This window comes from Octopus sinensis, linkage group LG7 (genome assembly GCF_006345805.1).
Source record: "Octopus sinensis linkage group LG7, ASM634580v1, whole genome shotgun sequence".
NCBI lineage: Eukaryota > Metazoa > Mollusca > Cephalopoda > Octopoda > Octopodidae > Octopus > Octopus sinensis.
Genome location: NC_043003.1, coordinates 19,192,167 through 19,214,333, shown reverse-complemented (window position 1 = coordinate 19,214,333; position 22,167 = coordinate 19,192,167). Strand labels below are relative to the sequence as shown.

At 36.0% G+C, this 22,167-nt stretch overlaps 1 protein-coding gene across 3 annotated transcripts in view; it reads left to right on the top strand.

Moving 5' to 3' along the window:
* Positions 1 to 21,661, top strand: part of LOC115214200 (probable RNA-binding protein 46) — a 113,416-nt gene extending 91,755 nt beyond the window's left edge. For 2 of the 3 annotated variants that reach the window (XM_029783302.2, XM_036504586.1), the window contains 6 exons: positions 221 to 273; positions 1,730 to 1,889; positions 7,420 to 7,515; positions 8,569 to 8,713; positions 18,723 to 18,971; positions 21,524 to 21,661. In XM_029783302.2, coding sequence (XP_029639162.1) covers positions 221 to 273; positions 1,730 to 1,889; positions 7,420 to 7,515; positions 8,569 to 8,713; positions 18,723 to 18,971; positions 21,524 to 21,582 — 762 coding nt within the window. In that variant the 3' untranslated portion in view covers positions 21,583 to 21,661. The remainder of the gene's footprint in view (positions 1 to 220; positions 274 to 1,729; positions 1,890 to 7,419; positions 7,516 to 8,568; positions 8,714 to 18,722; positions 18,972 to 21,523) is intronic. The other variant, XM_036504587.1, reaches the window with a different exon arrangement.
* The last annotated feature ends 506 nt before the right edge of the window (positions 21,662 to 22,167 follow it).

Here is a 22,167-nt window from a genome sequence, read left to right as displayed (position 1 = left end):
TGTGTTTTTTATAAATATTTTTAAAGTCTAGTACACATTTCTCTAAGATCCAGTGTAATCAGTACATTACTTATTAATAATGACTACTTTTCTTTTAGATGAATGTGATATAGTCTTAAAAATCTTCATGTGTTACAGGAATCCCTGTTATATGAATTTATTTTGATGTAAATTGTTGCCAGTATAGCTAATCAATATTTTACTTTCCATTCTTGTCTAGAACTCATACGGAGGTTTAGAATTATGCCAGCCATTATCAGCTCCAACTAATAGGTAAGAAAGAAAATTAATAATAATAATTGGTATGGTAATGGAAATGTTAAGGAGTGGAAGACAGTAGCTATAGAAAATTCTCATTCTATGTTGCTATCGATGTTTGAAAGAGGGGAAAAATACCCTTGTTAAGGACAAAGTTGAATACTATCTTGCTTTAAACGATGGGTGACAGGGAAGATCGTGAAGTATATTACCTCGCTCAGAGATTTATTATTGATAGGGAAGAGCTGAGAACCTATTGCCCCATTTGTCTCTTGTCTCATCTCTACATGCTGTTTAGAGAAGTAATAGTCACTAGACTATATAAACATCTCAGTGACCAAAAGCCAAGGGAGTGAGAGGGTTTGGAAGAACTTTGGCTTGATAAACCTTGTATTCCCTCTAACAGTTTCTCAAATAAGCAAAAATATATCAGGTGTCTCATTGTCATCTTCATTGATTAAAGAAAGGCCTTTGTTAGTGTTGAGGAGAATGCAGTGCTGAAGTCTCGAGAGATGTTATCAGTTGAGAGATACAATACATTAAACTTCTCAGGAAGACAAACTCAGGATGTAACACTGATAATGCTCTGCTGATACTTACTAGCTGTAAAAGTTCCAGTTGGGAAGGGTGTCAAACAAGGAGATACCACGTCTCCAAAGCTCTTCACTGTGTATCTTAATATAGACATCAGAGGCATTGATTGGAAAGGTGGTGTTAACACCAAAAGTAAGCTATTACACACCTGTTTCACAGGCAGAATCATGCTCATCGTTAGAAGCCTCAGAGCAGCTACAAACTTTGCTGATAGAGCTGGACACCCAGAGCTCAGCAGTAAGCTTCAAAATAAACTGCATGAAAACAAAACACACGTGGCCTAAAAACATATCACAAGGCCAAATAATGGTAGGAAGTCATAAATTTGAGGCAGTGAACAAGTACATCAAGACAGTAAATGTATGCAGAGAGATGTAAGCCAAAATCTTGGGTAAAGTAAGAGCAAGTTGGAAGGTGTTTGCTTTGATTAAAGATGTTCTTAAAGCACAGATGGACAAGATTTTGCATGCCAACCTCTTCAATATTATAATCGGGCTTTTGCTTTTTAACACAAGTGAGACATGGGCTACTACAAAGAAGAAAGATCAGCAACTAGTTACAACATGGAGAGCAATGGAAAGATCCATGCTAGGAATATCTTTGTTGGAGCATATCCAAATTGAAGTAATTTAAGAACAGAATAGAATGAATGCTGGAATTGCAGCACATCAAAAGCACAAGTTCCCTTGGGTTGGGCATGATAGAAGGCTCATTCCTTAAAGTCATTTTTTTTTTTCCATAACTCAATTTGTAAGAAATCTTTATTAAAATTGAAGTTGTACTTTTGTTTTGTGTGTGACATGACTGAAAAAAAAATAATAAACTCTAGTGGCAAAATCGATTATGTAATGTATTGATAAAGTGTTTTGTTCTCCAGGTGTTTAGAAAACTGGGATTATAACATGATGTCTAAGAATTTGAATCGTAATGTTGGACGTGGAAGGAGTGCTGCTGGTTTGCGAGCTGCTGGTAATCTGAAGTATGGGCAACTGCCATTAACCTATTCTCGACCTGCCTATTACAATAAAGCTATTGAGGTTTGTCTTTTTTTTTTATAAATACTATCTAGCTCTCTATCTATCTATCTATCTATCTATCTCTCAATCTATCTATCTATCTCTCTCTCAATTTCTCAGTCTATATCTCTCTATCTATCTATCTCTCAATCTTTCTCTCAAACCTATTTCTTAGTTCTTTTCTGCATCTTAGAAGTATGCTCCGTTTGCAAGTGTGAGATTCATTATATAATTATTGAAATACAAAAGCCTAGTAAATAACAACAGCCATATGTATGATTTTCTAATTTTCAGTAATATATAAAAAAAAAAACATCTCCATCATTGTTGTCATTGTCAACAACAACAGTTTTTCTATATTTGCATGGATTAGACAGGTCTTCTATAGCACAGTCTTACTACCTATTATCCTTTGACGTCTCCATAAGGTTTACAACCTCTAAAGCTCACCTTCAACACTTCACATGTTTTATTCATTTTCTTCCTCCACAAGTTCCTTCCACTTGAATCATTTGCCACATCTTTATCCAGCTGTCATCATTCATGCACATAACTTGTCCCATACCAATGCAGTCTTCTTCCTTGGACATGGCATCTAATTCCTTTTATATCTAGTTTCTCTCTCAGCTCACATATGCTCTGCCATCCATCCATACATACTAACATTGTACATCTTGTGGAGCATGCTCACTAAATTTTTTCCATCCTTCATACATCTACATTCTGTGCCCTCTATGATGCACTATTGTACTTTGTACACAAGTATCATATAACCAGCTTGTTATTGTCACAGAGAATCCATTTGTTACTAGTAAAAGTAACTGCTCCTTAAACTCTCTCTCTACTTTCTACGGCTGCTATGCTTTTAGAATTTTCATTTGAAAGAATCTATTTCAACATTGTTCTTACTACTAAATACTCCTGTGAATCTACAGCATACAAAACCTTTCTTCTCTCTTAGCCTGCCTGTAATCCCACCATACTTCAGTATGCCTCTTGTGTAAGCATAGCTTAAATTGGGTCATTTCTTTCAACTCCTTTACTGCACATTGAGCAGGGTCACATTCTTGATATGAGTAGTCCTGTTTCTTTACTAATTAACTATTATTGTTGTTAAATATACTTTGGGCCACATGATTCTAGACTTTGCTTCTACGTTTGGAATTTCTTCTCCAATTCTTTAAACTAATTCAGCTATAAACCCCAGGTCATCAGCACAGAGAAGTTCCCAAGAACAGCCAATCTTAAACTCTTGTATTATGGCATAGAGAAATATGATAAACAGAAAAGGCTGCACATTGGAGGGGGCCATCAACATTATTTCCTGAAATGTCTTTCAGTCACCAGCCATTAAAGCAGTCTTGATTGGTGTACAATGCAGACACCACTGTTGCTTTTGCATTGCCCATGATATGTCTAAACTTGATTGTTATGTCACATATTCTGCTTGCCTAAATTACTCAAGCTATTTATTTCTCTGCCAACAGTATGCCTACTCCTTCTCCCTTTGCATTGTTACTCACCCAGAAAAATTAGTACCCTTGTTTCTTTTCCATGAGGAGTATGACTAAGGCTCCCTTCCACCTTGCTCCTTGTACACAGCACATCTCTTCTCACCTCCACTCTAGCATTCCTGCAATCTCTGAAGACCTACTATTTGACTGTGCCAACACTAATGGTAGTAGCCTTAAATGTTTTGCTTCAAACAAAGTGGACAGTATCCATTGGCAGGTGGGTTGGTTAATGTCTGTTTCTGCATCAGTTAAGATAAGAAGCCATGAGAGCCACTGTCTTGTACTGCATCAGGGCAATTATTATTGTTGTTGTTGTTGTTGTTGCTGTTGCTGCTGTTGTTAAGCAACAAGATGGGTAAGGGGGATTAGGTGATGGTCTAGGGCTTAAGGGCAGGAGACCCCAGACCTTGGGGGGAAAAAAAAACTTTGATCATCTTGTTGTAGTCGAGGGCTCTTCATTGACGCCCGACACCACCGGGAGGTGGTCCTCAAAGTCACTGCTCCAGGTCCAAATTCTTGAATGGCTGCTGTTACTGCTGCCGGTGGCGGCGGCAGTGAGCTTGCAGAATCATTAGCATAGAGGCATTTCTTCCAGCTTTTTACATTCTGAGTTCTAATTCTGCCAAGGTCAACTTTGCCTTTTATCCTTTCAAGGTCAATGAAATATGTACTGGGGTTGATGCAGTCAACTTTTTGCAAAATTTCAGGCCTTGTGCCTACTATTATTCTACATTATTCTAGAATGCATCATGTTGAGTAAAAAAGAGAATATACTTGAATACAGGCAGAAATGGTTCAGCAAACATATCTGTTTACTTAAGCATTAGATTTATTGTCGTGAGCGCATTGTTGTTCTGTGAAGTACTCACCTATTTTATAAATATTTTCAAAGTTGTTTGATTTCCTTTTCCAGTATCCTTATAGATAAGTGATTTATAATATAAATAAGCTAACCTAATGTGATAAAAAGTTATAATATGTCCTGTTGTAAAATAATTAGTAAAATCTCTCATTTTATTTGTTTGTTGTTTTATATTTATCTCTGCATGGTAGCATATTGTATTTATTATTGGGCGTCTTTACTAATACTAGTCACTTAATGTAGGAATTCATGAAGAGATACCAATATGATAGTTTCACTTAGTAACATTGCAACGTGTAAAAATGAGATTGTCTAAACAATTCAAAGTTTTCCTCTGATGGATATCTAAGAATAACAAATAAGGAAGATAACTCATAGATGAATTGACTGAAAATGTTAGGAAAATGTGGAATATGGAGTATGGGAGCGGTGAAAGCAATACACTTGTTTCAGTCTTATTAGAGCTCCCCAGTAAAATTCTATTCAGTTGGCAAATCTTAAATGATCAGTATATAACTATAGAAATTGAGGGAATATTGTTACAGTAATACATTAATATCAACCATTGGGGTTGAAGAGAAAGTACTTCAAAGGAGCATTCTTTATCATCCTTGTTTACTGTCGACTTTTCCTTGTTGATATGAGCTGGACACAATTTATTGATGCATATTTTTTACAAATGGATACTCTTCCTGTTGCCAACCTTCACCTGTTTCCAAGTAAGATTATATTTCCCAAGAGCAGAGCAGACATGGTTTCACAAAAGATTGATAATGAAGGACACTGTTTGCATGATGGTGACTGTCATTTATGATTATCATATGAAGTAAGGCAAGTAGACAGTAACACACATTCACACACACAATGGGCTTCTTACAGTTTCCATCTACCAGACTCACATGGTTTTGGTCAGCCCACGGCTATAGTAAAAGACACTTTACCAAGTGTCATGCTGCAGGACTGAACCTAAGACCTTGTGGTTGGGAAGCAAGCTTCATACTTCACAGCCATACAGCATGGTCTTGTGTGTATGCTCCTAATTTTTGTTTGCTAATTGCATTGATAATCTCAGTTCCTCTAATTTTTTTCCCCCCAATTTATGTTATTACATATGGGAAACTCCTACTGTATTTGCCCTTAGAATTCCATCAATGCCAGATATGAAGATGGATCCAGCAGAAATTTTGAAGTGTGGAATGTTAACAAAGGGCTAGTTTTTAATCACCTCTATACTGGAGTTGGCCTTACCAGAGACTCTAAAATTGTCATAATGTGGAATCTCTATTTTATGAGTCATCTGCTAACTTGCCCATTCTAAGGAGTTGAGAACAGCACATATTGAATGCTATTAATATATAAAGGAAAGTAAAAGCTATTCAAACCAATAAAATACTGATTTACCCATCATTTGCATTACACTGTATCCCCTAGCAAACATGGGACTTTTATGAACTAGTTCATCTAGCTTGTCCAGCTCAGGAAAGTAGAGGCTATATGGTGAGAAAGTTCACAGATATGTTGTCAGCTTGTTAGATTGAATCTATGAGCCTAGAAAAAGTATTTAGAATTCACTCTGCTATATCTTTCTGTGGAACCATTACATCATATTTATGTGGTGCTTACGCTGTAAGAATATTTCTCTATGAATTTCATTTTTCCTTTCTTTTTCTTTTTTGTTATGTGTACTATCAGCTTAGTTTATGATTTAATTGAAACATCTAAAAGAAATCGGTTTTGCATGGAGGTTTTCTTTCTTTTTGTGTGTGTGTGAAAAAGTCAATACTTCTAATGATTTTAATATTTCAAACTTGTTCTAATAATTACTATAAAAATTAATAATTGAAACTGTTCGTCAAAAATGTTGATGCAATGAAAGCTAATTTTGAGAGGTTTTGTAGAGAGGCTAATCTCAAGTTGAGTTGACATGTAGTGTGTACCAGAGGTAAAATAGAGAGGAGCTTTATGAGCAATGAACACGGGTACAAATTCTTCTAGGTGAGCAACATCATTGGGGCATGCACATTGTTGGCAGACAAATGAATGCATATTGTTTCAAGGCAAATGGATAGATAAAATAATTCAGATTGTCAGATTAAGTAACAAAATAATTAAGCTTGGAGTCATCACAAGTAACATGACAATAGCAGTGATCTATACATATTGCACCACCATCAGGACTGACAGATATGTAAAAGAACCTGAAGGGCATCCAGCCATAGAAAGTCAGCCTAGTGATGAAGAAGAAGTGGACAATGCACCACTCATATTATGAATCAACCTCAAATCTTATAATCATGAGTGCTACATCCTAACTGCTAATCTATACTTAGAATAAAGTTTAGAATTCAAACGACACTAATCCTACTTAAATAAGTTTAAATGTTTACTACTGTGCATTGACTAGGGCAGCAAAAAACAAAAACTATAATTTATTTGCCTTATTATTTACTATATTTTACATTTTGGATTTAAGAATTTCTAATAATGAGGGTTTGGATTATTACCAAAAGACAGTGCTATTTCTTGAGTAAAGTCATTAAATTCAGTTTGCTAGATATAGCAGAAAAGTCTCCCCACACCAATCACATTCTACTACTATCATCTTGAAAGGAAGACACTGAATAATGTGATTCAAGATATTTTTTGACTTAAAAAAGGAAAAAATGAAGATATTCTATTCAGTGAGGACTAACTAGGGGCTCAGTAATAATAAGGAAAGTTTGTATTAGCTCTATGTATTTTACTGAGTCTTTGCGCCTCAGTTCTCCTCTATTAAATCTTTAGCATTTAGACCGACCATATCTGGCCAAAATATTCTGCCTCTTTTATGTTATGTTAAAACAGGCCGGATCCACCCTCTTGCACCTACCCTACAATGTCAATATAAAAAGAAACAATCTTGTCCTTGAAATCTCAAAGCTACAAGATAATGCATTATAAATTCAAAACAATGTGGATAAATAAGAATTACCTTTGACAGAGAGATGTGAATGCCAAAGGATTAATATTACTTGTGATATTGGCATCCTATTCAAGATGGAACGCATTTCTCATTGGCTTAATACTATTGGATCTGGAGCTAAACATCAGATTTATGAACCTCCTTTAGGCTCATTGTTTCGTTGCCATTTTAAAATTAATTATCTACTGCTTTTTGTTTTGTTTCTGTTTCCAGGTTTTAGAGAATATATGTTTAAAGAATGGATGGGGCACGCCAATTTATCATCTATTAACTACCAATATCAATGGTTATCTATGTTATATTTTCAAGGTAATTGTGTTTTTAATAAAAAGAAAAATATTTTCGTTGAGCACATGAACTTACTGTTTTGAAATTTTGTTCTGTTCCTTTTATGTTGTGAGTACAAATCTTGCCAAATGAATTTTGTCTGTCATCAATAATATAATAGATATGAATGCATGTGTTTTCTGGTTCAGTCTCAATGAGTGTCTTCTACTATAGCCCAGACCCAACCAATGTTTTGTGAATGAACATTAGTAGACAAACTACATGGAAAACCTGTTGTAGTGTGTGTCTTTGTCATTGTGTTTATGTTTGTCCCCTCCCCACTGTTTGATAACTGGTGTTGGTTTGTTTACTTCTTTGTGACTTAGTGGTCGAGCCAAGAGACTGAAAGAACACATTCTGTCTCAAGTATTTATACTAGTTCTCCTGTCTGTGAGTTGTTTCTTTCTTTTCTCTCACCTGTGTTAGAGATCATGCAAAAGGGTCATGGCATTACAACCCTTTCTTCCTCTGACCTGGCCATAAAATAACGAAACAAAAATAAAAGGCACAGATGTGGCTGTGTGGTAAGAAGTTTGCTTCCTAACCACCTGGTCAAGGTTCAATCCCATTACTTGTACTTGGGGAAAATGTCATCTACTACCAAAGCCTTGTGAGTGGATTTGGTTGAAGGAAACTAAAAGACCATTGTGTCTGTGTGTTTGTGTATATATATGTCTGTGCGTGTGTGTGTCTTTGTGTCTGTTTGTCCCTCACCACCGTCTCACAACTGATGTTGGTATGTTTGCATCCCCATAACTTAGCAGTTCGGCAACAGAGACTGATAGAATAAGGACCAGGCTTAAAGCAAACAAAAAAAAAAGTACTGGGGTTGATTCATTTGACTTTAAAATTTTTCAAAGCAGTGCCCCAGCATGGCCACAGTCATGTAAAACTCATAATTGAAATAGATAAAAGATAATACAAATTCTTTCACAATGGACACTCAGATCAGTGGAGTTACTCTTCTCAACAAATAAATTTATTACTGTCATTTAATTAATTGCTTCTTATTTATTTTTTCGTTTTCTCTTGTAGGTCACTCTATCTAGTTTATCTGGTTCTCATATACCATATACAAATGGATGGCAACCAAGAGTATTCAGCCGTACTATAGAGGAAGCGAAGATCTGTGCTGCAGAACATGTTCTTGAACAGTTAAGATATTATCATAATGAACGTGGTAAGAATATATATGTACATAAATACAGTAGTTAGGTTTAAGATTTAGTTAGATGGCCTACAAACTGCCTACTTCCAGTAATGTATGACATTGAATATTACCATATTTTAAGGAGAGATATTAAAGATGAGGGCTTTATGTGTGTGACCATTATAAATCTCATGAAATATACTTTCTGGTCCCGTCACAGGATTTAGCACAAATCTCTGGCTAAAAATATACATGAAAGAAAAATTATGTTTATATCATTAATAAGAAGAAAAAAAACTATATTATTTGCATTTCTGCTTTCAGTTTCTATCAGACTGCATAAATTGGTGTGTATGTGTGTACAGACCTACATTGCTGTTTGAAATTTCTCAGAAATCTTGACAGTGTCCCATCTCAATTTTATTAGCTGAAGTTTATTGAAATATATATCTTTATCTTTTACTTGTGTCTGTCATTGGACTGCAGCCATGCTGGGGCACAGCTTTGAAGGGTTTAGGTAAATAAATTGATCACCATACCTATTTTTGAATCTGATACTTATTTTATCAGTTTCTTTCGCCAAACCACTCAGTTACAGGGATGTAAACAAACCAACACCGGTTAAATGGTGGAGAGAGACAAATGCAAAGACACACATTAAATTTTACATAGTGGGCTTCACAAGGTTTTTCTTGGCTTGAGGTTATATAGTAGAAGACACCCTAGGTGTCATGTAATGGGACTGAACCTGAAACCATATAATTGTAAAGTGAGCTTCTTAACAACATAGCCAAGTCTCCGCCTCGGGCCGACCAAAGCCTTGTGAGTGGATTTGGTAGACGGAAACTGAAAGAAGCCTGTCGTATATGTGTGTGTGTATGTGTGTGTTTGTCCCCCAACATCGCTTGACAACCGATGCTGGTGTGTTTATGTCCCCGTAACTTAGCAGTTCGGCAAAAGAGACTGATAGAATAAGTACTAGGCTTACAAAGAATAAGTCTTGGGGTCGATTTACTCAACTAAAGGCGGTACTCCAGCATGGCCGCAGTCAAATGACTGAAACAAGTAAAAGAGTATCTTTGTCCCAGGTAAGGTAAACAAGAACTTGATAGATGAAAGATTGAGTGTTAAGTATATTACATTCATTAGCAATCCCCTGGGGTTCAAAGATGACTGTCCCTTAAATTTAACATTAGATGGAACCACTTGGGTGCATTACAGTATTGTGTATTCTTCTCATTTGACAACACAGTATTTTATCATTTCATGATAAAATGATTATAATATTTAGTAATATTAAGGTCGCGTGCTAGCAGAATTATTAGCACCCTGAGAAAAATGCTTAACATTTTGTCTGTCTTTACATCCTGAGTTCAAGTTCCACCAAGTTCAACTTGGCATTACATCCTTTTAGGGTCAATAAGCACTGGGGTCAGTGTAATTAACTTACCTGCATCCCTGAATTGCTGGCTTTGTGCTAAAATTTGAAACCAGAATTTAGTAATAATATATATGTGATTGTTTGTACCTTTGACTAGACATCATGTGGTGGTTGTAAATAAGTATTGTTATACAAATCATCATCATTGTTTAGTGTCTGCTTTCCATGCTAGCATGTGTTGGACGATTGACTGAGGTTTGGTGAACCAGATAGCTGCACCAGACTCCAGTCTGATCTGGCAGAGTTTCTACAGCTGTATGCCCTTCCTAACGTCAACCACTCTGAGAGTGTAGTGGGTGTTTTTACATGCCACCGGCACGAGGACCAGTCAGGTGGTACTAGCAACAGAAATGTTCAAATGGTGTTTTTTTATGTGCCACCTGCTTGGAAACAGGTCAAGTTTGGTGACAGGAAGGGTTTTGGCTGTAGAAAATCTGCCTCAACAAATTCCATCTGAACCATGCAAGCATGGGAAAGTGGATATTAAATGATGATAATAATCATGATGATATTTGAAATGGAGGCATAGTGGCTTATTATTGCCATGATAATATAGTGTTTAGGAGTTGAACAACCAAATAAAATTGTTTTATTGAATGGAGGTCGTTACCAGTGTCGCTGGACTGGCTCCTGTGTAGGTGGCACATAAAAACACCATTTGAACGTGGCCTTTGCCAGTACCGCCTGACTGGCCCTCATGCCAGTGGTACGTAAAAGCATCCACTACACTCTCAGAGTGGTTGGCGTTAGGAAGGGCATCCAGCTGTAGAAACTCTTCCAGATCAGATTGGAGCCTGGTGCAGCCATTTGGTTCACCAGACCTCAGTCAAATCGTGCAACCCATGCTAGCATGGAAAGCGGACGTTAAACGATGATGAGGAAGAGGAGGAGGAGGACAAATATATTATTTCTTCATGTAAGCGATAACCATGTGCATGAGAGTTATCATTTTCATGATTCAGTCTTCAAGTGTAAGTTTTAGTTGGTTTTTATCTTCACTCATTGAAAATTTATATCGCATGTGATTGGAGATATTTTTTGAATGATGTTAGTATTTTTTCTACACTGTAGTTTCAAACTCAGAGATAAAAATTTTATCTTATCTTACCTTATCATCTGTGTCACCTTTATTGTCAAAAAGGTTGTATACATTATGGAAATAAGTAATCATAATGACCAAGAAGATTTAAATTCTTCAATGTTTACGTATGTGAGCTTTTGCAAATGTTGAGAATGTCAAATGAGATTCAAGAGTGTAGGATTTTGTTGTAAGGAGTAGAGCCAGTTGGCATGAAAATTGTGAAGAGTTGCCTTTTATAAAATTTAACATCCATTTTTCCATGTTTGCATGGGTTCAATGAAAATTTTTCCTCATTTGATCTTCTACCTATTTCCAAGCAAGGTAATATTTTTCCTTAGTCAGACATGTTTTTCACAGAAGACAGGAAATATCAACCTTGCTTGTATAAATGAGTATTTTCTACTATTAGCCCTGAGCCACTAATGTCTCGGGAGTGAATTTGGTTGAAAGTAACGGTATGTGTGTGTGTTTTTGTGTCCTCCCCACTACTGCTTGACAACTGGTGTTGGTTTGCTTTCATTCCTGTAACTTAGCAATTCAATGAAAGAGATCTATAAAATAAATACCAGACATAAGTTGATTTGTTCAACTAAACCAGGGTTCTCCAAAGTGGTCAATATTGACCCCTGAGGTTCGATAGGACTATTCAAGAGGTTGATAAATGCACTGGCCCTTGTGCCGGTGGCACATAAAAGTACCCACTACACTCTTGGAGTAGCTGGCATTAGGAAGGGCAGCCAGCTGTAGAAACTCTGCCAGATCAGATCGGAGTCTGGTGCAGCCATCTGGTTCGCCAGTCCTCAGTCAAATCTTCCAACCCATGCTAGCATGGAAAGCAGATGTTAAACGATGATGATGATGATAATGATTGTACAAGCATGGCGTGGGAGGGGGTCGATGAGGTGGGGTCAAGGATTCCATGAAGGGGTCAATGGTCTAAAAAGTTTGGGGACTCCTGAGCTAAATCCTTCAAGGTGGTACCCCAACATGACTGCAGTCCAATGACTTAAACAAGTAAAAGATAAGATTGTGTATTTTTAGACAAAGAAACATATTCTTGTGTAAACTCATTCTATTTCAGATCTCCATCTAATCTTATAGGAAAAATTCTGTCTTGATATGAATAAAACTGGTAGAAATGGGTAACTTAAATTTTCCCACTACTTACATGTTAATTCTAGATTATTTCATATAATTCTCAATTTCTGGTCATGTGATTAGGCTTTATCGAAAGTGGAAACTGCTATTATTCACATCATAAGAATTTTAGAAATTTCAAGAGATATGAAATCAATTGTTTTTAAAGAAGTAGATAAAACTATATTTAATAATGTTAGATATTGGGTTAAAAAAAACTCCTTGGATAGGAAAAAGCCAAAGGCATCATCGACATTGTCGTCATCATCATCATCATCATTAAAGTAACAAGCTGGCAGAATCATTAGCATGCTGGACAAAGTGCTTAGTGGCATTTTGTCCATGTTTGCATTCACACCAAGGTTGACTTTGCCTTTCATTGTTTTGGGGTCAGTAAAAGTTGTTAGAGTGCATTATGATATTTGTTCTAGTTCTCTGCACTCTAAGTTCAAATCCTACCAGGGTCAGATCTGCTTGTCATCCTTTTGGTATCAATGAATGAAGTACAACCTCCTGTGCTGGTGCTGGCCTCTCTCCCTCCTATTACATCCTGGATGTTCTGTTGGATTAAAAGTGGATTGATTGAAAGGGTATCTGTGCCTACTCAAAAACAAAGGCACCTAAAAACCATAAACAAAAAATATGGTTCATTGCTGATAAGTTACCCTCAACTGCATACTTTTTTTTAGGCATGGTTGTGTGGTAAGAAGCTTGCTTCCTAACCACATGGTTCTATGTTCAGTCCCACTGTGTTTCACCTTGGGCAAGTGTCTTTTACTATAGCCTCAAGCCAACCAAATTTTTATGAGTTAATTTGGTAGATAGAAACTGAAAGAAACCCATTGTCTGTGTGTATGTATGTATATTTTTTCAATGTGCACAAATAACAAGGAAAAAATAAATGTGTCTTCTACTATAGCCTCAGGCTGACCAAAGCCTTGTGAGTGGATTTGGTAGACGGAAACTGAAAGAAGCCCATTGTATATATGTGTGTGTTTGTCTGTCTGTGTTTGTCACCCCCCCAACATCGCTTGACAACCGATGCTGATCGGCAAAAGAGACTGCAAGAATAATTACTAGGCTTACAAAGAATATGTCCTGGGGTTGATTTGCTCGACTAAAAGGCGGTGCTCCAGCATGGCTGCAGTCAGATGACTGAACAAGTAAGATAAAGATAAGCATGCCAAACACCAGAGACTGGATATTTGGATTGTCTAATACTCACTTTCCTGATAAATAAATAAATAAATAATGTTAGATTTTGCTGCTTGTTCTACATACAATGGTTTGCCTGATGATGTCAAAGCCACACAAAATGTGAATACTTTCAAGTGAAAGCTAGGACAGCTTATTAATAATGAGATCAAGAATGTAGTGTAAAGTCAAAATTTGCTGATCCTGATGTTTTCCTTGACCACGTCCCATCCTTACATTAGGAACAGTAACATACATTCTTCTGTTATTAATCTCTTATTGTTTAACTTGAACTTTATTACTTCTTCTGAGGTGTCGATAAGGTAACAATTAGATTATATATTATGTTAAAAATATATCTTGTGCTTAGTGCTGTACCTGCCTATGTCTCTGGCTGATAGGCTGTGCACTAGTATATGGATCTACTGAGGCACATTACAGCTTCATAGCCTAATAAGAAATTAATAAATAATTAAATTCTCTTCATTTCTCGTCTGGACCATTGAAGCTTGTTGGATTAATTGAAAAACAAAAGATTTTTCTTCAACCAGTCGAGTGTGACTTGTATACATATTAAGTCATAGTGTGTAAGTCAAGCTGTTATGAATTATCATAACAAAGGTTGCTTTGCTAATCAAGGTTCTCCTTACCAGACTATAGACATTGAATTTACTATAAAGATTAGATAAATAAATACACTAACTAGGTTATCAGTTTACTTAGTAACTGAAATTACTGTATCACACATGTCCTGTCTTAGTGCTGCTATTATTATTATTATTATTATCATTATTAATTTATCTCAACACATTCTAGATTCTATAGCTAACCATTGGACAAAATTAGGCGTGGTGGTAGTTGTAGATTACAAGTTCAGTTGTTATTCATTTTGTGTTTTAAGCTAAGCTGTCATTTAGTACACTCTTGTGAAATGGTTGGTGTTTGGGTATTCAACCATAGAAGCAATGCCAGAAAAAAATTACAAAAGGAAAAAAAAGAAGAATGAAGCACATGAATGGGACAGTGTCCTTCAAACTGTGTAGGGGAGCAGTAACTCCCAAATAAAATACAACTCAGACTGTGATGTCCTTTCCAACTTATGTCAGCTTGGAAAGCAAATGTAAATTGATAAACGGTGACAAGTGGTAACCTTTTACTTGTTTTAGCCATTGGACTGCTGCCATGCTGTAGCTCTGTCTTGAAGGGTCTAGCCAAACGGATGGACCTCAGTACTTGTTTCTTTTTTAAGTTTAGTACTTATTCCGTTGGCCTCTTTTGCCAAATCACTAAGTTATTGGGGACACAAACAAACCTGCACTAGTTGTCAAGTGATGGAAAGGGGGAACAAACACAAGTGCACACACATGCATACATACATACAGATACTCTTTTACTTGTTTCAGTCATTTGACTGTGGCCATGCTAGAGCACCGCTTTTAGTCGAGTACATCAACCCCAGGACTTATTCTTTGTAAGCCTAGTACTTATTCTATCAGTCTCTTTTGCTGATCCGCTAAGTTACGGAGATGTTAACACACCAGCATCGGTTGTCAAGCAATGTTGGGGGGACAGACACAAATATATACACACACTCATACATATATATACATATATATATATATAATATATATATATATATAATATATATATATATATATATATATATATACACATACGATGGGCTTCTTTCAGTTTCCGTCTACCAAATCTACTCACAAGGCTTTGGTTGGCCCGATGCTATAGTAGAAGTCACTTGCTCAAGGATTCCACACAGTGGGACTGAACCCAGAACCATGTAGTTCATAAGCAAGCTACTTACCACACAGCCACTCCTACACCTATACACGCTTATGATAGCCCATCAAATGTAATGACAGTGTTGATCCAAGACATCCTCTTCACTATGTGCTTCCCCACAGTTTCCATCTACCGAATTTACTCAAAAGGCATTAGTCGTCCCAGAGCTATAGTAGTAGACACTTGGCCAAGGTGCCACACACTGGGACTGAACTTGAAACCATGTATTTGCAAAGTGAGCTTCTTAACCACACAGCTACACCTGATTAAATTAGTTAAAATACAAGACTATATAATATCCAATTAAAACATAAAGGATTATAATTTTTTTCTTAAATGAATCATACAACAATGCTTTATGGTGTTTACACCTAAATTACCAGTTGTTGTTGTTTAACCCCAGGTTAGCCTGGATCAAGTGGATCTGTGATCAAAGGCATTCCACTTGTGATCATCCTGTCTTTTTCCTTCGCATAATAAACCCTGGACTACATTATCCAACGTGTTCTTTTCTACAATTTGGGGGAAATTAAGTTGCTATTTCTAAATTTTCCAGCCAAGGCCATTTTATCTGTTTTCTTAGTATAATGAACCACATTATCAAATGCATTCTTTTTTCCTGTGATTTGAGGGAGATTTGGTTGCTGTTTCTTACAGGCTGAATGACCACATAGAGAATCCTTTCTCCTCTCTGTATCCTACATAGTTCTTTTTCTATGGAAGAAAATAACTGAAAGTCGCAGTGTTTTTCAATAGCTAATGTGTTCATATTAATTTATTACCTGTCGAATGCTGCCATTGTTAATGTTTACTTTATCGGAAAGATATTTTATTTCTTTTGATATATTTTATTTTTATTGGTATATTACTATTATATTGAATGTTGACATGTATTCAGACTTGCAGATAGCAACGATTAATAGTTATAAGTTTTAGGTCACTTAAACATATGTATGGGTTTTATGTTCAAAAGCGTATTTATTATATATAATATATATGAATTTGTACATATCTGAAAATGAGACTTACTACCAACATCTTTAAACAAATGAGTCAGTGTTTTATGTCATGTTGAAGAAACTGCACTGTATTCATAACCAAGTCACTTAAACTCTAACTGGTACTGTGTATAAGCAAAGTACACTGCTGTAAAGAGTGCAAAAGCAATATATAATTTACAAATGATCTGCAGTCTAGTGTTGGTCTCAATATTCTATGGGGACCCACAAAAGCATGGGTCGCACGGGGGACTACTCTTACAGTCAGCCTCAAATAAGAGCTTTTAAATATTTTTGATCACCTTTCCCATAGAACAGGGACCAACAACTTCTTTCTGTAATGGCCCACTTTTGGAAAGGGTTTCCCCCCTTTCATTTCCCATGGTCCCTATGTATACCATATCACGAGATGCATTTAAAAATATCCCATTTATCTTCACCTCATTTCTGTCACTAGAAATGTTTTATGTAAGCAAAAGTTAAAGAAATTATGATACAAAAGACTATCTAAAAGCCATCAGTTACTCAGTGGCCCACAAATATATTAAATTGGAAATCTTTTTTAGAAAAGGTCTGAGGTCCAATAAACACTTCAATAAACCACTTATAGATCACAGAGTTCCTGTTGGTAACCTCTGCCATAGAGATTAAATGCTGGTTCTGATTTAGGCTGCAAGAAAAAGATTAAGTAGATATTTTTCTTATTCAGTTACAAGGAAATTTTCTTACTCCATAACGATGAGTGGGCTTGCAATAAATGATGAGACCAGTGCTCAGTTAGTACTTATTTTATTGATCCTGGAAGGATGAAAGAGTCAACATTGGTGGAATTTGAACTCAGAACGTAAAGACGGTGAAATGCTTGCAAAGCATTTTGCCCAGCATGCTAATGATTCTGCCAGCTTGCTGCCTTAAATATAGTTGTATTAAGAAATATTCTTACAGAGAAAGCTAAATAAATGCCCACCTTCTTCCAATATACTCTGGATTCACATATTTGAAGTATCAATGTATTTTGAAATATGTAAAACTTGTAAAAAATTTTGCAGATATTCTATGTATAATGTTAGCATTTTGCTGCTTTTGTTGTATTATTTGTTAATGTTTTTGAGGCAGCACTTGTTCTTGCTTTCAATGTGCAGCCTCAAGTCAGTTGTAAAGAAGCAGATGTCAGGTATTTGAGATAATCTGAGTGTCGTCCTCAGTCGTTCAGATACATTCAGGTTGTCATCCAAATGACTGAACACGACCTACCTGCTTTTGCTTGACTTGAGAACCATACTGCACACTCCAACATACAGTCATGAATCACATGGGGTATTGTGTGACAATCTGTTCAGCTTTCACTTGGACAGAGCTCAACAATTGCCATTCCTCTTAGTTTATTCACTAATACTGTTAATATTGAACCTGTTACATGTTGTTTTTGTTGTTAACCATCTTTGTTGTTCATTAATATAACCCTGTTACTTTTTCGTTTTTTTTTTTTCTGATAATTTTTATTTTGTTTATTTTTAAAATGCCAATCAAAACAAAGTTATCGTTATTATGGGATAAAGCTGAGGTTTAAATTTTAGAAATTTTAGACTTTACAGATGATAACGTGATGCTGTATGGAGACAAACTTAGAAGTCAAAACATAATGACGATACTAACTAGCAACAGTAATGACAACACCAACATGAGTGGAGGTGCAATGGCCCAGTGGTTAAGGCAGCGGACTTGCGGTAGTAAGAATGCGGTTTCGATTCCCAGACCAGGCATTGTGAGTGTTTATTGAGCAAAAACACCTTGGGGTGGGGTGGGGTGTGGGTTGAACCCTGCTGTACTCTTTCACCACAACTTTCTCTCTCTCTTTCTTCCTACTTCTGCCACAAAGCAGAGGCACCATGGTGTAACCCACTATGGTGTGGTAAACTTTCAGACCCTAGTCTAGATTGCGAATCCTCTGTACCCCAGGATGGTTCAGCTCTCCACCTGTTAAAAGCCACCGTTTACTGAATGAGGATAACAATGTAGCTTTCGCGCCCATGCAACCGCCAGTCTATCGTGTGTGGTGGGTGGATCTTCAAGTTACTAATCTCACATGACATTGATTGACCTGAAGCTACAGTAGAAAACACTTGGCCAAGGTGCCATGCAGAAGGACTAAACTATAGACCTTATAGTAACAGAGTGAACTCTGTACCCATACAGCCACCCCTGTGTCTTGATGAGAATATAGTTTAAAATTAATTGAAGGCCTTTTTCTAATTAGAGAATTCTCTGATTTATTGCATACAAAAGAAATAATTGAACGATAGTGTTGATATTTTAGCACTGATTGGAGTTTAGCAAATGTATTGATCAATTGCAAGATTTAAAATAGATTGCTGTTTCCGATTGCTGTAGGTATGGAGATGCCTTATTTAACTATAGCACCGACACTATACCCTTATGATGGCACTTTCTATCAGAGCCGTCCAATAGCAGCAGGAGCAATTTTGCACCCCAATGGAGTAATTCCTCACACAGAACATCACCATCACCATCACCACCTTCCTTCTAATATAACAACAACTGCAGTGTTGTCTCCGGTACCTATACCTATAGTACATGATCCAACTTCAGGAAAGGTGTCTCAACAAAACAACACACAGAGTAAGATTACTTTTAAACTCTTTTCTTATTTTACCCCCTTTTTTTCTTCAAACCTTCTCCACTCCTCCACATTCCTCTTTATCAATTTTCCTTTAACTCACTGCTTTATGAAAACTGCTCAGTAATTTTTTAGAAAGCTTAATGTTGGTGTATTTATCAACATTTCAAAAACACCTCATATATATATATATATATATATATATATAAATCGTAGGGATCTTTTATGATCTAAGCAATTAACTCTGTAGCTCTTCTTGCAAGTATTTTGGTTGTCAGTGTATTCTAAAGGAATACCAACGATACTACCTAGCAATCAACCAATTGATAATACAATTAATTAAATAATAACTGATTAATTTATGATATCAAGTATTCTGTAAATCCAATGTGTGTAACAAGATTATGTATATTTGTTGCACAGTAAAATGCATATCAATGGAATCTATATTTTATGATGTTACATATGTTTCCATTGTATGGTAATTTATTTGCTTATTAATATATTACATAATAGAACAAAATAACCAGATCACTTTGTCAGATAATCATTGCATTATCAAAGCATATATCTTTTTTTGGCTGGCTTCCTATTTTAAATGTTTTATTTATTAAAGAATCTGATTATGTTTTTGTTTTGTTTTATTAACAATCTGTAGAAACATGTGAAATTTTCTTGGGTGCTCTTCTCACCTCTACATGTGAAGACATGTCATTTCATTTAAATGGTTTTTTAAAGCTACTTGAACTTTTTAATAAATATTTTTGCTACTAACAGTTTAATTTAATAACATATGCTCATTTATAAGTGAGCTACTTCACTTAACAGTTTAGAAAAGGCAACTAATTTTAGAGTCATCAGCAATTAAAACAGAAGAACAAAAGTATTATTAAACTTTATTACGAAAAATTCAATATATACACACAAACACATGTATACACAAACACACACACACACTTGTATGCATGCATGTAGTGTCTAGGAAATTTTGTTTGCTTTTGGTAAAACTAACAAATTGCTAACATTACATCATTCCTATTAATACAATTTATATTGTTCCTCAGTTTTGTGTGCATATATGAAATATCTGTGTGTGTGTGTGTGTGTGCCTGCACATATCTGTATTTGCACATACACATATACACCATACATATGTATGCATCACCATTGTTCAGTGCCCACTTTCCACGCTGACATGGGTTAGATGGGTTGCCAAGTACATGCTAAGTCAGCACGACCTTGGAAGTGAGCTGTTCACCTAGATGTGTTGGGATACCTCATCTCGCTCATGTTTCATTCACAGCTTGTTTTCTTTCACTTGATGTCCTTCCTAATATCAACTACTTTACAGAGCATATGGGGTGCTCTTTTTATTCTAAAGAGGTAGCCATGACTTCAACACAACTAAAAGAAACCTCACATTTTTGCTTGTTTGCCAGTCTCTTTACAGAGTGAGAAGCATGGAGAATAGATGCATGAATGAGAGTGGTGGGAGAGATAAGAGTATGCAGTATATTTAGAGGTGTGTATGTATATATATATATATATATATACACACAAGACAATATGACTAAAAAAGTAAGTGAATGATGGTTTTTGTGGCCAAGGGAATAGAGCAATGACCAATGCTCAGGATGTGTGAGAGCAGCAAAATAAGAGTATGCTGGTAGACTGAGTGACACAGGATGATGGCAGGTATTTAAAGAGGTGAGTGTGAAGGTGGAATGAACTGGGTGCAAGTGGTCCAGTGTAGCCGTAAGCAATGAGACTGGCTGGTGGGGCTGAGTAATGAGAGTGATGGCAATATACATATCATCATCATCATTTAACATGCACTTTTTCATGCATGGATCAAACAGAGATGGGGCAGATTTTCTATGGTCAGATGCCCTTCATCTTGTCAGCCCTACCCTTTTTCCAAGCAAGGTAATATTTCTTCTCCAGTGCTAGATATCATGCGATGTCTAGACAAGGGTACACAGACATGCAACACATATTTCATTTTTACACTGACAAATCCACTCACAAGACTTTGGTCAGACTGGGGCTGTAGAAGACACTTGCCCAAGGTGCTGGCCACTGTTAGGAAGCAAACTTAACCACAAGGCCACTCTTATGCATAAGATATGATCATTATTTAACGTCCACTTTCTGTGCTGGCATGGGTTGGACGACTTGGCAAGAACTGGCATGCTGCAAGGTTACACCAACTTCCATTGTCTATTTTCACATGGTTTCTATGGCTGGATGCCTTTCGTGATATCAAAAAACACACACAAACACACACATTCAGGGGGCGATAGAGAGAGAGAGAGATTGGAGTAAATTTGTGGCTGACTTTAAATGCTGGAGAAGAAAATGAGCTAGTTTACTTAGATTGAATTATGAAAGATTCTTTATATTGGATATTGCTCAATTTTTCTTGTTTGCATGTTTTTCATTTATATTTCGACTCCATTACAATGAGTAAGTAAAGACAGGAAGTTGAAAATTGTCATTTAACGAACAATCAGTCTGTATGTATTTTCATGGTTTTTATCTTTTCTTATCACAGTTGTACCAGTGCTCCCAGATGGTGATGGACCCTATATTCAAGAACAACAACAGAACTAGTAGCTTTTATACAGCAGCAAAACAGTTGAAGTATTTCATGGTGTAAGACATCTGTCAAAAAAAAAAAAAAAAAGGAAAAGTCTAAGAGAGAACAAGGGTGATATGTATGTTCAGAACAACTATAATGGTGATCATGATAATGATGATCACCATGAGATGTCTTAACAGATGTCTACTTCACCACTTAATTCTGATCTAGTCTACAACAAGGAATTTGACTCTTCCAATTATTCAATATTCCTTTCCCACTCACCCCATTCTTCTGGTTCTTCTTTGTTCAAGTTTTTCTGTCTTTGAAAATAATGGTTTCAACAAAAACAAACAAAAAAAAAAAGGAAAAGAATGAGAGAAGGCAAAACTACCAATATGTTTATGGGTGTTTGCTTTCAACCTTTATAAACTCTCAGGTTGTCTTTCACTGCAAGTATTTTTAATAGACCCTTTTCTTATTTCCTGCTATTTATTTTACTTTTTATTTATATCATTTCGTATTTTCCTTTTATATGTATGTACATATGCATATATTTGCAACATAATGATATATAATGACTTGTTTCTTCGTTTGTTTTCCTAATGTCAGAGTTT